Source organism: Aptenodytes forsteri, unplaced genomic scaffold, assembly GCF_000699145.1.
Source record: "Aptenodytes forsteri isolate BGI_AS27 unplaced genomic scaffold, ASM69914v1 Scaffold88, whole genome shotgun sequence".
NCBI classification, from domain to species: Eukaryota; Metazoa; Chordata; class Aves; order Sphenisciformes; family Spheniscidae; genus Aptenodytes; species Aptenodytes forsteri.
In genome coordinates, this window is record NW_008795948.1 from 2,216,242 (window position 1) to 2,234,538 (window position 18,297).

The 18,297-nt window shown below is 36.9% G+C and overlaps 1 protein-coding gene across 1 annotated transcript in view; it reads right to left on the minus strand.

Moving 5' to 3' along the window:
* HTT (huntingtin) overlaps window positions 1-18,297 on the minus strand; it is an 85,515-nt gene that overhangs the window by 64,415 nt on the left and 2,803 nt on the right. The window contains exons 2-10 of the mRNA XM_009285380.2: window positions 14,297-14,380; window positions 13,748-13,868; window positions 9,999-10,058; window positions 7,924-8,003; window positions 7,339-7,477; window positions 6,954-7,095; window positions 5,314-5,492; window positions 4,549-4,753; window positions 3,641-3,688 (exon numbers count right to left, since the gene is read on the minus strand). Of these exons, the coding sequence (XP_009283655.1) occupies window positions 3,641-3,688; window positions 4,549-4,753; window positions 5,314-5,492; window positions 6,954-7,095; window positions 7,339-7,477; window positions 7,924-8,003; window positions 9,999-10,058; window positions 13,748-13,868; window positions 14,297-14,380 (1,058 nt within the window). The remainder of the gene's footprint in view (window positions 1-3,640; window positions 3,689-4,548; window positions 4,754-5,313; window positions 5,493-6,953; window positions 7,096-7,338; window positions 7,478-7,923; window positions 8,004-9,998; window positions 10,059-13,747; window positions 13,869-14,296; window positions 14,381-18,297) is intronic.

Consider the following 18,297-nt stretch of genomic DNA (forward strand, 5'->3'; position numbering starts at 1 on the left):
AATATCCAGTCCCTCACTATCTAATCAGGAGAGAAACAGACAGCAGTGACAAGGAAACACACAGTTAAGTAATTTTATTTAACAGTGTAAACATTCAGAAAACTACTTATGACCTTATTAATTCTAGTTTATTTTTGTGGAGTATGTTTAAGATCCCACTAATTTTGCCAAGTATGTCCTGTTACTAAGGACTGGATACCTCGCATCTGGATATCTGCCCTCAGCTCAGAAGGACATTAAAGCACCACAAGTAATAGAGTAAACAACCTCTCCCTCCTTAAGGCTATGAAAACTATCAAAGGCTACTTGCAGTTTGGGGCTTGGAACTCCAGTGATAACAGTATGGAAAATGCCTAGGGGGAAGAGCAGCACAGGCTAGAAGCACAAGACCACTTAAGTGGGACAGGGTGATCAACCATGGACAACAGCCATTAAGATCCAGGGACTACTAAGGCAAAAAACTTCAGAGAGGCTTTTGCCATAGGAAAAATGGGAACCACTTATAACCTAACACAATCATCATAGAGTTCTCTTACTCACAGAGTAACGTTTATTTTAAATAGAGGCAGTGGAAAGATACCTGCAGATGCATGCTGCCTGGGAGTGAACCAAGGACATAACTGCACTGAAAAGTCTGTAAATGGGACAGGATACAGAGTGCAGAGGGAGCTACTGAGCCCATCCTTCTGGATCTTGCAAGTCACTTGCTGAGACAGAAGGATCCACAATAACTGCTTTGAGATAAGCCTGTTCTGCCATTTAGAATAAGCTTCACTGGTAGTCTAAGATTCACCATGCAAGATACCAATGTTTTGATAACTCTAGGTGAATTCTTTTGCATCTCATTTAAGGTTGCCGGGGGTAAAAAAAGCATTAACAGACTTTTGTATTAGTTTCCCTATCACAACTGCTTTCATACGTATCAGTAACACTGTAGAACTGCCTTCCCCCAAAAAGTATGTTTTATGCTATTCAAACCTGTAAGTAAGGCAGAAAAGAAACCATGACATTTCCATGTATGTTCTATGTAAAATGACAGTAAATGAGAACTACACACTCCTACGAAAGAATGAGTAAAATCCTGCTAAGAGTTCCCAACAAAAAGCATGAAAGATAGTATATTCTTCTCTATTCTTTCTCACGTTTATATCCATTTCACTGAAACAAACCAGGATATTCTGCTTTCCACAGTTGATCACCTTTAAAACTAAGTTTAAGAGGAAGGACACTGAAAAACACTTATTAGGCATATTAGGCTTTGTACATTTAAATGAGTACATAAAACAAGCTGCAGGACATTTTTCCACTATTTGGAAAAAAATTCAATTAAGATGCAGAACATAGGCTTTCATTTTGAAATGAGTTTTCAGCCTTTTTTGCAAGTAATTTTCTGAAGCTGAAACATAAACAAACCAACATAGGCCAGCTGCTCAAAACTAAAGTTGGTCTGAAGCAGTAAGACTGGAAAGACATGGAATATCTGAGTTCTGAGATTAGGGTCACAGATTTCTGTAGATCAGCCTCACTTTACACCCCTACACACAAAGGAGTATTACAGCTAGATAAGTTTCACCCACAGCCAACAGCAGAAGCCTACTACTCTATATGGTAGTAGACTGCAAAACAACTTCAAATAGGAACTGGGAATAGGCTTGATTTTTCCCTCCTTTCTACAATGTAGAGCAGCAGGAAATTAACAATTCACAATTTGAAATTAAACCTGTACAAAACACAAAATCATGAACCGATTTCTTCAAATCTGTTTATGCCTTTTTTTTAGACCACAAAATCTTCATACCATGATCTTGAAAGAGAATGGAAACTGATGACTCATACATGTTTTCCCACTGAGTGAAGGAAAGGTTAGTGTTTTAACAAGTACTTTAATTGAATTTACACTATTATTAGTACTTCAAAGTTACACTGAAGACTACTAACAATTCCAAGTATCAAAATGATGATTTACCATTTTTCATTTAAAAGTGTTATGTGTTGTTACTCTGATTGTTGCATTCTGCCCCACCTTTGGATGCTGCAGCAATATCTACTTTCAGGACACCCTTTCTTTCACTCTATTGTTTCTAAACTAGAAATTATCACAGCATCCATAAGCACTATTTCATTCAGCTCTACCCACTATTTCACATTTAGGTATATTCTTAAAGCATACAGGTATATTCTTTAAGCATTATGAGATTCTTGCACACAAAAATGGGAGAACGTATGTCCTGGTTTCGGCTGGGATAGTGTTAATTTTCTCCCTAGCAGCTGGCATAGTGCTGCATTTTGGATTTAGCATGAGAACAATGTTGATAACACACTGATGTTTTAGTTGTGGCTAAGCAGTGTTTATACTAAGTCAAGGACTTTTCAGCTTCCCATACTCTGCCAGTGAGAGGGGTGTACAAGAAGCTGGGAGGGGGCACAGCCAGGACAGCTGACCCAAACTGGCTAAAGGGACATTCCATACCGTGTGACATCATGCTCAGTATATAAGCTGGGGGGCGTTGGCCAGGGGGCAGTGATTGCTGCTCAGGGACTGGCTGGGCATCAGTCAGCAGGTGGTGAGCAGTCACATCACACAATTTATTATTATTCTATTACTTCAAGTATTACACTGTTCTTAGCCCACAAGTTTTCTTACTTTTGCTCTCCCAATTCTCTCTCCCATTCCATCGGGGGGAAGGGTGAATGAACCGCTGTGTGGTGTTTAGTTGCCAACTGGGGTTAAACCACAACAACATATCTGGAAAAAGTGTAGGCTAGTTGCTATAATGGTCCTTAAAGTTTGTATAATCTTAGTCTTAAACTATTTTTCCTTGAAGTTTTTTCTTTTCAGTATTGCACACCTCTCTGCTTACTATGCTTGCACTGACTGCACTGCACTCACACATAGTTCCACTGCAGTAGCAAGATTTTGCTCACCTAAAACAGGACATGAAACTGTTACACAGCTGTATCTAGAGTGATTCTAGTACCGATATATGACTGGTTTTAAGCAAAGTGTAAACATATAACTAGGTATGAAGTACTTCCATGCACAAACTGGGAAAAGAATATTTCAGAGCAAATTGTATTATTTAAAATCCTGCTAAATGAATTACCTATTGAAGAAATGAAAATATACACAGTAAGACACAAAATGAATAGCATTAATCGTCAAGAACAGAAAAAGAAATAAAAAAGCATCATATCAAAGCATGCAAACATACACATGCATTAGTGAAAGAAGAACAAAAAACCCAGGCCTAACAAACCCAGGAAGGTTAACTATTTTGTGAGTTTCATTAAAGGTTAAGTATTACCATCAAAAGGAAGAATGCCCTGTTCCGAGAGATTATTTTTAGATATGCTGTTTAAAAGTAAAAATTGCATCAATATTCATCACCATAATTTTGCCAGTGAACTACAGCAAAAATAAGAATTATACTGCTTTGAATAATTTTAGAATATGTTGATTGCAATATCAGAAACCACATCAGAGTTCTTTTAAGATTTACAGTGATTAAGCTCAGCTGATAACAAAGGCAATTGTGAATGAAGACTGAAGTTCAGCAAGACAATGAAGTAGGGAGAGGGAAGAAAAAAACAAAAAATCAAAAAGGAATGCAATTAAAGATTTGTTTTTGAAAATAATCACCTTTATGCTTTCTCGCAAGAACAGGGCTGCATGAAGACCCCCCTCCAGCTGCAAATCACAGAAAGTAACACATCAGGGCAGAGACAGAGCTGCTGAAACCATGAAGGAATTCTAATAGCCACAAATGGGAAGAAAAAAAAGCCCAAAGCCAGGAAGAAATAGCAAACTTGTTGCTTTTGAAGTCCAAGTTTTTTGGATTATTTGCCTTCAAATGATTTTTATTTTTCTATGCCACTTGTGCAAAGTTTGCCTTTAAAAAGATATGCTCTAAATTTCACTGCTATAATTGTTTCCGGCTAATGAATTACCTTCTAACAGCAGCAATATTAGAATGATCCGTTAGTTCAATACAGAAGTCCTTACGGAAATCCAATCAGAGATTGATTCTTTTAAAACAGGTAAGCAGCAGTTAAGAGACAATTTTAAGAACATGCACTTCACAGACAAGAACACTGATAGCCGATTTTAAAAGTTATGGAAAAACTTCAGTCATGCTTTAATTTCATGCTGGTTTTGGTATTCAGCAAGGAGCTAACAGTTAATATAAATTCTGATTAGATCAGCTTCTTATGAATCACAGTTGTCAGATGCTTGGTGAGAAGAACATTAATTTTGTGGGGGGAGAAAAAAAAATCTGTCACCACAGTTAACTTGCTCTGCGTAACCAAAAAACCTATCAACACAAACTGTAAAAAAAATACTCTGAGTTTGTCACTATTCCATGAAGGTATACCCACTTAAAGAAAGGAGGGGAAAAAACTTTTACTGTACCGGGGTGGGGAGGGCAGGAAAGTCATACTAACTTTACACATTTCATTTACCCTTCATACTTTTGGCTAACACTGAGAAATAGAGTTGGTGATGTATGTTCATCTCCTTTTACTCGAATTACCAAAAACATAGCTTACCTATAAGTTCCACTATGCTCCCACTGCGGATCCTGCTGGCAGATTCATCTTTGGATACACTGACCTGTGCAATGCCCCCTGAAGCGGTCAGGGCATGGAGAAGTTCAGGTGGTGGCGTTCTAAAGAGTTGTTGTAATAATTCTAAAGCTCCAGTCACAACATTATGGTCCTGATGCTGGGTGTAATGCAGAGTCAATTCATAAACCTAAAACCCAACAAAGTACTGGAGTAAGTCTCTATGAAGACACAATATACTATATTTCTTCTCATATACCACATTAAATTTCAGCGATCATTAAAAGTAACTGACATTTGCTATATCTAATCTTCACCACTGTCTTCCAAGGGGAAAATGTCAACTAATTGCTGCCATTCAACTGCCTTTTTGGTAGAATTCTGGTGTTTCTGTTTATTTATTCTGTTATTGATGTGATTCCTCCTTCTATAAAAGAACACCATAATGATTATGAAGTTCTTTAGCTCCTTCGGGAACACCTAACAAGTACTGCTGATGAATTTTCCTGGGATTTCTGGTTATTAACATTATTTATCAATAATTCCAGTCACCGGACCAACTACCATTTACCAAGGTGAATAGGAATTTGAGAAAAGAATTCAGAATGTTCAACATCAAGCTAGTGCTGTATCATACTATATGCAAGATTTATTTCTTTCCCTTCCAATTAGTACTCTTCGGGTTAATGTTTTTTTGGGGTTTTTTTTTGTTTGGTTGTTGTTTTTTTTTTTTTAACAGGTTTATTTTACCTGTATAAGTTGTTCTGGTGAAGGTGAAATCTCTGTTTCTTTTCTTGTTACACCAAAACTGCCTTTCAGACTGGTATCCTTTACTTGTTGTTGCAATAAAGGTATGAGATACCTTAGCGTAAGTAAAACACCCAGAATTAAAAGAGTAGGATGATCATCTTCTACAGGAACCAACAAGCCTGGGGGTAGAAAAGCAGCAGCCAAATCACTTATTGACAGTAGTTAGTTTCAACACGAATGTTATTTCATGCAGTCCATAGAACAGCTTCTTCAAAAAAAAAAAGTTGCTGCTAGGTTTTGTTTAAGAATGCTTTCTAAATGTAGAAACATTTGAAAATATGCATTATTTAATATTCCTGACAATGATTTAAGCCATGTGGGAGAATCAGAGGACCCTGTCTCACCTTTCCTGTTCCCTACCTCTTTTCACTCAATAAAAAGAAAAAAAATTCTTTTTCATAATACCTGATGCTTTCACCAAGTGATCTAGACTCTCTTGCTCCCCTCACCTGCCTCCTCTCTCCACTTGGCAGCTTAATTAAGGCCAAACATAATCCCCCTCACACATGTGCTACTGTCCTAATGAACGACATCTACACTTTTGCCTCCTCCCTCAAGTATTGGGAACCTTGTTCCATATACCTACCTGCTAATCACAGAGTCAAACCCAAAACATATTAAGAACAAGTATATTATGTAAGAAAACACAGCGTTCTATGCAGGGGGGCCGAGGGGATCAGAATCAATTCATGGTGTTCCTATTAGTGCTCCTGTCCGAATTCAGCACCATTGCCAGGACATTATAAAACACCACCTTTGAGGCAGAAAAGAACAATGTGTGCACAGAAGTACATCATTTTCAAGTCATACAGAGTGAGGAAAGTCACTACGTGGCATTTGAATTTTTCACCCGTTCTTAAAAGCAGCAAGGCTAACAGGATAATGCTTTATCTATCTGTTGGTCTTCCTTACCTCTCCTTTTGCAATATAGTCTGCATAGTAAAGAACCCCTCGTCAGTAACAAAACTGAGGCAAAAGTTTCCACTACAGTTCAGACAAGCATCTCACCATGAGTTGCAAAACACCCCAAAGACCAGCTGGGAAGTCTGCATGAAGAAATATGGAAGCAATACCTGATGCAAAGTTGTGTGCTTTCAAATAAAAACACCCCCATTTCTGGTCTAACTTAGGTTTTCAACAAAGAATCTACATGGTGGTACTTCTAAAAAAGGTTACAGGGTATGCATTCACAAACCAGAGAATAGCAGTCATATCCTCCACCTCAGACCTACTGCACTAACAACCAAGCTGCTGAACAATGCAAGTCTTCACAGACTCCTGAGCAAGTTCTTCCAAAATCCCTAGATCTCCTCATTTTCCAACAGGCTAATTGCTTCCCTAGCTTTGGATGTTTCTTTTCAACATTAGTGAATTAGCACTGCATCACACACAGAGATACAAATAGCTTTAGTCGTATCTTCATCTAACTTAATAAAAGAGAAAGCATTAGCAGCGTAACTGGTAGTCTAAGTATCCTTGCTTTGCCTGAAAACCTCTCACATATGAAAAGTGTCTTACATGGAAGAAAATTTTGTGTTACTTATACCTGAAGCAAATTTAATTTTTTTCCTGAATCTTACCTAAAAGTACATTCAATAACCAGGCATAAAAATACTGCATTCTTCGCGAATGTTGACAGATGCTTACTGCTGATCCTGCTGCTGTTCGACGGATAGTAGGGGAACTGGATTTAAGATTAGCTATGAAAGCCTTCAATAAAACCTAAAAACAAAAGATATCTTACTTAACTTCTTATGAGAAAGAAAAGGAGACAGAAGTGAATTAAGTCAGTAAATGTATTTTTCATTCAAAGCATTACTTAACATACATCAAGCAAGGGCAACTTTTGCCTTAATTCAGACATGCAGCTGTGACACTGCTTTCTGTAACATCCGATTGATAATGCTGATAGCTTACTGTGCTTTGAGATATAACAGGGAGCACTAATAGGTTAAAGAAAGATACCTTAATCTCATTGTCGTTTGCAAAATTGCCAAACGCTGCCATGATTTTTGGTATTGCTGCAGCTAGTGTCTCTTGTACCGATTCTTCGGGTCTCTTACTTATTCGTGTTAGACAGGGCAAAAGGTTCACTAAGTATGGCCTAAGTATGACAAAGGAGGAAAACTAATTTGAGACCAGAACAACTGTAACCATCTAAACATTTTTAATTCATACTCAAATTCTGTGGTATTACTAAATCATAAAAAAAAAATGTACCTGTTAGCTACATAGAATGTAGAAAAAAAAGACAATAGTCTTCTGAACACAATTTGCAGACATTAAGATAGAACTAAAGAGAAGAATACACTTAAAAAATACAAGTCATTGTCTTCACAAGTTTTTCCCCCGAGTCATGTACAGCACAGAACTAAAACTCTGCTAAAAGAAAACCAGCTAATCAAATAAAGCTACTTCAGAGAGAATAGTGTGATAGGAATTCTTCCAATCTCCCAATTATGTATCTAAAACTTGAGAACAGTAACATTTTGTTAACATCTATATTTTGTTAAATGTTCTTTGGAAAGTTCATTACTAGGATGCATTTACCTGCATTTTTGAGGCCGAACTAGATGGGCAAGCTCAGCAAATCGCCAGAGTGCAGCACGTAGGCTTCTGGAAGCACCATTCTAGACAGAGTGTATAGTTGTTACATTTCATCAAGCAGAACTATTGCCTAAAACATACCTATACTATACAATAGCATACAGTTTTATACCATTTTACTTAAACAGAAAAAAATATAAGGTGTCTGGAACCCATAAGTTTCCTTTAGCCAGAAGGAAGTCAAGTCAGCTCCATGACGGCCTTTATTTTTCTAGCTGGTATTTGGAATTTTCCGAGTGACCCAAAATGAATAATGAGGAACACCAAGAAAGAAGAGGAAGTGTCGGAGATCTCCACTCTGCTGAAATCAGCTTAAAATACCACAGAGAAAGTCATCAACCAACAAAGAAACACTGATGATATATGAGAGTCTAAAAAATCACTGGAACACTTGCAGAGATACAAATGCAGCATAAAATTGACAGCGGTGGAGATATGCAAATAAATAATGTTTAGCTCCTTAGTGCACCAAAAAATCCACGTATTGATCTGTATCACTTCATAATGGCTTACATGCTGAAGTTTAACATCTATTTGTCTGTATTGACACCTTCAGCTGTGCACCTGACTTGAGCCAGAATGCCTTTAGACCCAGTGTCTAAGGATGTAGTAAAGCTCCTCAGTATTGTTGGAAATACAGAAAACTATGGAAGTCAATAGATGTCTAGGAGAAATTGTGTACCTAATGTAGTTCGAACCTAACCAAAATGCTTGTCAAATCAAGTCCCTCTGAAGACAGAGCTGAGATGTTTAGAAACTGTCATTTCTTTCTTATTTTCTTTAGCTAGTATATCAAAGGCTCACAGTCTTGTTAACATGACAAGTAAAAAACCTTGCATCTGAATTACAAAATGTGCATTTTTCAGGTTCAGAGCCAAACAGATTCTGACATGGGTCCTAAAGTGATCCAACTGATGCACAAACAAAATTCAGTCTGCTGGGTGCTTCTGTTATGCCTGCTACCTCTCTCTTGCCTCTGCCATGAATCTGAGAGCAACTATTCAAGAAGCACATGCCACCTGAACAAAATATTTCCCCCTGCACCTGGTCATAACGTGCAGAAACTTCAGAGCGATTTTTGTTTATGTTGGCTGGTTTTTATTAGTTAGCTAGACATCCATTTCTATACGCTCAAAAATTTTGCATGACATTAAGGTACAACAATACAGTAAGATATTCATACAGGGCCTACAAGTAGTCCACATCTGACAGAAAAGCTATCCACATTGCTTTTGTTATTTATTTTATTTTCTAGAGTCCTATCATTCCCAAAGAAATGTAACAAAAAGCAATAGCATTACTGTCTGACAAATAACGCCTACTATTTTCTCTCTATACCAGCCTTGCTGTATGTTTATAGATGCAAGAGACATGATTTCAGTGATACTGTCCTGAAGACAGCATTTTTCTTTTGTAGTTATACACTTAAAAAAGGCTATTACTAAAATTCTTCCCATGGACGTAATTAAATTGTGACTTTTGGTGCAAAGAGAGATGCTTCAGCATTTTTACCTATGCTTCTTATAGAAGCTGTAACTACACATCACATTCACAAAACAAAGTAGTTAAAACTTGTATCAGGTCAGTTCAGGTCTTGATCAAATGACTCCTCCAAGAAGTTATGTCAAATTAAGAACGTCACTGTCCTCCACCTACTATTCACCACCCTTTCGCTTGAAGTTATTCTTTCCAGCTCAGTCAGTGGAGCAAACATGATGAATGCGTCTTATTCATTCGGGTGCAGAGTCACTAAGGTTAACTCAGACTGCTGTTCACACCAAATGCTCACACATTTTCTGCCAGATAAGCTTTCAGGAGTGGTTAAATCTAAACAATGGGACCAATAGTGAGGAACGGGTAGAATAATACATTAAACAGTCACAGATCCTTCCAAAGTGAAGCCTTGACCTTGATCTTAAAAGACGTATGCTATTTATTTACACTAATGCCACATTCCAATATACTAAAACACTTACTAAATACCATATTTCAAAAGGACATGAAAGTAAGAAGCTCACCTTTTTAATCTCTTTATACAGTTCTAATTGTAACCTAGGAAGATTGGAATCCATCAAAGCCTGCAATAAAACGCATTGAGAATGTACTGTGTTAGAGGGGAGGCACTTTACAGGAATAAGTTACACTTGCAATAAAACAGCTTCAAAAATGGTACAGAACTATCTAACTGCCCCCATATTTGATCTATAATCAGGAAAGTGCTAAATACTGAAAAGAGACACCTTTATCTTTCACACAAACACAAAACAAATCTGGACAAATTCCACAAACTCTAACAGTTATTTGCAGTTAATATTGACTGCTTTACCCATTCTACCTAAAAAAGGCCATATGGGATCAGACTACAAGCAGAGCCAACCTAACATGCTTTTTGGCAATCGCCAGGAATAGGTACTCATGAATAGAATATTAAAACACAAAAGTAGTATTCACAAGCAGCGACAGGTATTCCCTGCTATACATCCCCACCGTCAAGTAGCCTCCTACTCTTTCTCAAACTGAGGCTGTATTTGTACCATTACCTTTAACAGCCCTTGAAAAACCCTTCTTTCATGAATTAGCCTATTTTTGGCATACATTTATTACAAGGTGTTCTGGACACCAGAAGTATCGCATCCCAGGATCTAATCAAGCATAGTGCGACAGAGCATACATTGTAGTTTGAACCTGCAGCCTGGCTAAGAACTAGGGTACATGAAATGAAAGTAAGCACTGAGAAGTAGTAATTTTATGTTCACCTTAACTTGATCATTCTCCCTCCATCTTTAAAATGGCAGAGAAGAAAAAATATGAAAATAGTTCCGCTATATATAATATCTTCCTACGGAATATTTTGTATACATACGATTACTCTCTTCCATTTTTTTCCTAGTGCATACTACTATTTATGAACACTTCCACCACCACTTCCTCAGATGAAATGAGAGCTTAACACAATGTGCAAGTGCCTATATTACGTATTTATACAGTGCTATAGTGTTTAGTATTTTATTCTTTATTCCTTGTCCAATAACTTAATAATTTCTAACTTTCTATCTGCCTTTTTGACTACCAACCATTAAGCTCACATCTTCACAGGATTACTCTTACACAGCACATGCTGATGTAGAGGCCACAACTGCTTAAGCATAGTCAGTGAAGTGCCTGTGGCTCCTCCAGAGCACGATTCCCCTAGCCTAAAATTGTATGCCCCAAAACTTCATTCCCCCCAATTATACCAGGCATTATAATAAAATGGTATTACCTTCCCCAGAAAAATCTTACCTGGCTTGTATCTTTATATTGTCATAAGCACCCCAACTATTAACTGCAAGTGCCTAGATGACAGTAGGTAGGGATAAATCTCACTTACTTCACACAACTTAATTTTCATGGGAAGTTCACTGCCCCTGTATATAAGGATATCAAGCAACACAAAAAGGCACCAGCTACTATTTTGGCTTCAAGGGTAAGTTGTCCTTACAACACACGCAACTGGATTAACTCTTTCTACTAGTGTCTACCTGTATTTTTAGCAGGCTAGAATCTAAAAAGTCATCCCAATCAGAAAAAGTTACAAGTATAGTCAACCCTAAATTACTACAAATAATAAATCCCAATTACTGAGACCAACTGTACTCCAATCTGCATGAACAGTCCCACCATATCATTAGCACAGAGAATACTACATCATACATCAGCTTCAGAAACAAGACAGCTTCAGTAACACCTTACCCGCAGAAATCTGGTAACACCGAACTTCGTATTTTTTCTTTTAAATAAAGGTATCACCAAAGCTGTTTAAACTTTGAGCCATTTATGCTGTCTGTGAGGTTCTGACAGGTAAGTGTAGTGATAATTAAAGATGACCTACAGAGTGTTTAGATAAACTTATCTGCTGTTTCAATTTACAGCCTTGTCCACACAGAAGTGTTAGCATTTTAATACTGAGCGTAAACTCCAGACAGACACACAAGTAATGCCTACATCTATATTCTTATATTTAAAGAGAGAAAATATAAAGCATCTTTCTAGCAACAGAATTAGTCTTTACAATGCCTGAGGTACTAAAAACAGCTGAACATTGACTAATATGCAAGCTTAGGGGCCCGACGCCTCTGTTCCACTCATCACAAGCATCACTGCTAACTTGCACAACCAAAAATAAAACTGCACATCTTTTTGTCTCTGCATTTATACACGAGAGAGCATCTGCCTAAAGACTAAGTTGCTTCCAGACAGCATAAAATATAGAAACAGAATACAAACTGTGACCAGCTTTGGTAACAGTCCGATACATCCATGTGGTTGGAATATCACAACCATTACCATTTCATAGCTGTGACCAACTGGCAAGCTTAATGACTGATAGAAGGCTCCATCATTTAAAGTCACTTTAATCTTTAAAACAAAATGAAGTACCATACGAAGATTTGAAAAAAAATTAAAGTTTTTCAAGTTACCTTGAAACATGCCAGAAAACAACAATATTAACTAGATCGGTGAATTAAAGAGGTCAATTTTATACCAAGCCTACAGAAGAGTTTGGTGTAAAGAAGGAAGTTTGCATTCTTTAGAACTGTTTCAGAGCATCTTTTAAAGCAAATTAAGTTACCTTTTGGTGTATGCATTTCAGAGTGCTAAACTCCTGCAACTTTAAATCAGAATGAAGAGAGCAAAGTGCTACAGGGCAAAGCAAAAAAAGCAAAAGACACTTGCACTTCCTCATTCCCTATCATTATGGAATACACTACATAATCAGTAAGCTTTCTCCATACAACTTTCAGCCACAAGCTCAACGCCCAAAACTTAAATCACTTGATAATTATTTATTGTTTTATTTATTTGATATTCATTTATTGTTTAATATCTACCGAACAAATAGAACTTAACTGAGAGAAATCCCTACAGAAATAGGGATGTTTTGTTTGCTTGCTTCTACACATCCCTTCATGCTAAAGAAAATTATTATTTGCATATTTCTAAAGCACTTAAACTTTGCATCAACTAGATTAATTATGCAGGTACATTACATTGACTCAAAGGTCAAGTATTTCAGAAAACAGGAAAAAAAAAAGAAAGGGCAGGTGAAGATAAACCTGTCCTGGAAGCAGCAGCTCACAGCAATTACTCAAGAGGTTCATTTTAAGGTACTTTGAATCAAGATTTAGACCTTGCCTGACCTCATACAAACGCCCACCTGCTGTTCTCCAACAAGTCCTTCATTCTGGATCACAGTAGTGTAATAATCTCCAGAACACCATGTTTATCCTAATTATTGCCTAAAAGCTCCTCCTCCAAGTCTCAGCAAATCACACTACCTGAGAGACAGCATACTACTAGTCCGGAATGAAAAGCCACTACATCTTTCAGTCAGCTTTTTAATAATATTTTTACCTTTCCTCACGTTAAGCATCTTTAAGTTTACAGAACAATAATAGTGTATTCCTCCCATACAACAAGATGATTTTAGAAAAGCCCACGTTCTTGTTTCGGTTAACTTGAAGAGAACAAAGTTACTGAACAACTGAAGAAAAGAATAGATTAGAATGATGAATGACAGAAGACAAGTTAAGTATCTTGATCTGGGCATAGAAAGCTCTCCTAAGAGCACATACAGAATTTAGTAAAGAAGTTTACTTAACCTCTTACATTATGAGCTATTATCAACAATGAGAAAAGCAACTAAAAGAACATCAGTGTGAATTCATACAGGACACTGCATCAAGAAGAGGTAAAATCTGGTAGTACAGTATATGAAAGTTCTTACTTTAATAACTTTATTAAGGCATTCATCAGCAACCATCCGGACATCAGATTCTGCATCCTCACTGCAGAGGAGAAAGAGTTCCATAGCAATCCCCAGCAGTTTCTGAAATTCTGGAGAATTTCTAAATAAACAAACATTAGAAAATTACAATGTGCACTATGAAAAGCGAACAGCAATGCTATTTTTGAGAGGGTTTCAGAATCCAACTACAAATATATTATACACGAGGAGAAGACATTCAGTGGATTAAAGCACTTCCTTAGGAGTTGGGAAATCATTTCCCTGCTCTTTCCTACACAGTCTGGCAAGGTATTTGACCTCTGTGCCTCAGTGTCTCTGTCTGAGGTAGAAGGATAATGCCAACTCTACCAAGGCTTAAACAAAATTACTTCTTAGATTTTGGGTTGGTAAAAAAAAAAATATTGTGCCATTTCAGCTTTAAACAGAAGTTGAACATTTAAAATCAGCAATTATCAGGAAGCCTCCAAATAACTAACATTCCAAAGCAGCTATTCATAGTAAAGCAATAAATTAAAGACATTGTCTTACCTTAAAGACTGAGCAACTATGTTTTCACATATTGTTAGGCAATGATTCACTCGATCTTTCTTTGTAGTTGAAAGTTCTTTCTTTCTAAAAGAAGAACACAATGATAATGAGTGAGATAAGACTTCAAAAGTGAGCAGTGACCATTTAAACACTCTTGTTAGAGTAGCGTCTAATGATTATACAAGAAAAAGATGCACTCTTCTGGTCATTATATAAACAGCTGTATGCCAACTACCTGTAGTCCCAGGACTTCATACACTAACTACTGTTGAGAGCATGCAGGCACACAAGCAAAGGGAAGGATACAAACTTAGAAAAAGAATGAACCATTTAACAGGGAATATCATATTAATTCTGTAAGTTTCACTGAGAAAATATTTGGGAAACAAAACTGAAGAATGAAGAGGAGCAAAGGGAAAGGAAGGAAGAAGTGGAACAGACCTAGAACAAAACTAAAATAAAGAAACTGATAGAAAGAAAAAGGTTGGGGAAAATAAGCCATGAGAACAAGCCTTGCAGACCGAAAAATACCACTTTTAAAGGGATCTTCCTCACACATTAGACTTCCTAAGTCACCTTAGACTTTTTTTGTCTGGCAAGTTCTTGAAACTTAGAGTTCTATTAAATCGACCATTTTTTATCTGAACTGGAAAGGATGCCGAGGCAATCCTATCATACACCACATTCCTCCAAATGGTTCTGCAATTATAAAAATAGCAAAGCTCTAGGCACAGTCTATGCCCGTCAAGAATAACATCTCTGTAGTAACACTTAGTATAGTCCAGGAAAGGCCAAGCTTAGTCAACTTGCAGCAAATGAGCGTAAAGAAAAAGAATAAAATTTACAGAATCAAAGAACGTGTATCAACAAGCGATGCAGAGCACAATATGAAAAGCTTCTACTTTGCAAAATTTGTTTAACATTCACTTCAACATGATATAAGCTTCTACAGCCCTTTAAGGCCCAGTCTAGAACAGAAGCTTCTTCCCTGCTCCACCACCAACAAAGGAACTGAAAAAAGGAGAGAGAGAGAGAGATTCACAACTATGACTGAAATTTTATTTCATTGTATGCAGAGCCTCCTACTCTTAACTTTACTGACATAAAATCACTTCTAGGAAAGCAGACGTTATCTTTTAAATAATTAACCCGTAGCAATCAATACTGAAGCCAAACTGCACACCCAAAGGTACCTCTCCTGGGTCTGTTTCTCAACAAGGAGGTACCTGCTTCTTCACTCACATTCACAGAGAATCTTCCCTTTTGTTTTCCAAGTGAAAACTGATCATCTGTATCTTTAGCGTTTAATTTTCTGTCTTAGAAAAAATAGCAAAACCATCAAACAGCAAAACAGTGTTTCTGAACTAGAAGTTGGAAAACACTGTGAACAGCCTTGAGATACATTAATATAGTTAACACAGTGTTAAGGACCAACAGCAAGTAGCCAATAAGCACATTAAATTAAGCTAACTCAATACATTATTAGACAAAAATTTTGAAGAATTAAACTGTAATATTTAAGAGCTTTAGCTCAAATAATAGGACTGTTTTTGAAAAAAAGTCATTCTTTGCAAGCACCCCTGTTCTTTTTCTCCCATTGAAAGTGAGGGGTTGAAAAGTGTTTGCTCCCAAGATTTTAGTTTTTCTCCCAAGGATCCTCTCATCTCACTCCAGAAATGCTTTCCCTTTTTAAAAGTTTAAGGAATAGTTCTGAACAAAACCATTTTTCCCATTATAATTTGGCAGTATTTTGTTTAGGTAAGCTTCAGCGTTCCTCAAAGAGGATCTCTTCTTTGGCTTGTCTTCTTAAGCAACTGGCAGAATATGAGTAGCCAATCTGAATTTGATCAAGATATACGCCATCTTTCTCTCTATCTTGAAAAAGCACCTCAGAGCCTTTAACAGCACTTTGAGATCACCTCTAACAAAACAGCAAATACTTCCTAAAATGTCCAACTGATTTTGCAACTCAAGTACTGTTGATGTGAACAGGCACCTAAGAAACTGAACAAATAATTTCAACTTTTATGATAGTTTTACCTAGCATTGCCCACACCTTTTATGAGCACCATTTTCAGTACACATTCAACCCAAGAATACAACGGACGCATCTGAACTTGCTCATAAGCTCACTATTTCAGATACAAAACACATTAAAGATATTGCTCAATAAGACTGCTTTCAGAATAAAGTTCTTTATTATCTACACATAATATAGCCCTGAGCAAGGCAGGCAGTAGGGTTCAATACTACTCAGACTAGTACAGATCAACCCCTTCAGCAGATTTCTGTAAACAGAGAGCTCACCTAACACTGAATCTACCACCTCACTGAAATAACTAACTTAAAATAAATTTTAAAAGGCCTGAACAGAGAAAATTTCATGTGAAAACTTAGAAGGAATGCATATAGTTACCAAGTTACCATTTAAACCGAAATAACAGAAACTAGACTAACTGTCAGTTACTATCCAAAGGGAAAGAAGAACAAGAATTCAACTGAGTTTGCTGTACTGGACCTTTCATCTGCCATTTGGTTATTCAACTTCCAAAAAATCAGCCTTTGAAGGAATGAAAGAAAAGGTGAAGACAAACACTTAATGTACATTGTGCGCACGCACACAATTTCTGTGCCTACAGAGAGAGAAGAATAACAGAAAAGTATCTGGAGATAGAACACATGATTTTTTGGTTTTTTTTTTTAAAAAAAAGCTCTATTCAGAAGTATTATGAAGTCCTCAGGCAAACTGATGAGCATACCCAGGGGGACAACAGCAGCATCACATATTTCTTGGAAGAGAGGTGAAGTAGCAAGCCCCAAGTGTAAGGTCATTTCAGTTTGATGAATAACAGAAGGCAGGAGATATTGCAAGTAGCTGTTATCTACAGGAAGGCTTCATCTCACAGGCAGAGTTGTTTAATCTTCTGCATGCTTCTACAGACAATCTCTAGCCAAGAAGATTAATAAACAAAATAAGAAAACCAGCAAGCCCAGATAATTTTTCACTCCAAGTCCTGATGAGCTGGCTACAAAGAGATGCAGCTCACTGATGCTAATTTTTATTAGGCCTTGGAATTAAGGATCTGTAAAAAGAGTGCAGAAGCTCTAAAGCTGAACCAGCATTAAGAAAAAGGGCCAAGCCAAACGGCTTGACATTAATCTTGAGAAAAGTAATGGGAAACTCAAAAAAGATTCTATTAATAACAAACAGAAATACGAGTGGATTAAGAAATAAACTAAGACCAAACACAGTGGACACTTCAAACAACATGTAGTAACACAGACAATGATGGATAGTCAAATAAAGTAGAACAGGTCTACAACACACCCTAGACATGGTAACTCAAAAAAAACCATCTAGGAACCACTACTGACAAGCAGGGCAATAGGTATTATCCATGCAGTTCACATGGTCTTCAGTTAAGCAAAAACTTCATGATACCTCTACATATAGCACTGATGAAACATGAAACCAATCTATGACCACAGCTTCAGTCAAACATAAAAAAAAATCCAGAAAAGTTCACGAGTATAGAAAAATGGATATTGCTGGAGAGCTCTTTGGCTCTTGCAGCACCTTTTGCTGTAAAGGTAATGGCTAGAATCAAATATAAGGGAAAAAATAAAATCGGAAAAAGGGCATGATGACAAAACATTACAATAATTAACTATTAGAACAAGTTAACAAGAGAAAAGGTGAAGAATCCACCTTTGGATTAATCAGATCAAAGCTAAATACTTTTCCAGAAGAAACATTAGCAAGTCGTTCTCTCAACTCACTGATAAGACATAAAAATGAATAAAACGTAAAATATAGGATGTTGTGTGACAGCCCATCTGCTTTTTAATTTCACTGAGTAAACTCTGAATTTTTACATCATACTAATAAAATTTTAAGTTAGTGGGAGCTTTGTAGTCCAAAACAAAACACCAAATTCCAACTAAAATTTAAGAGTCTGAAAATAGATATGGAAGAAAATAAGGTGCCTCAGCAGAAGTGT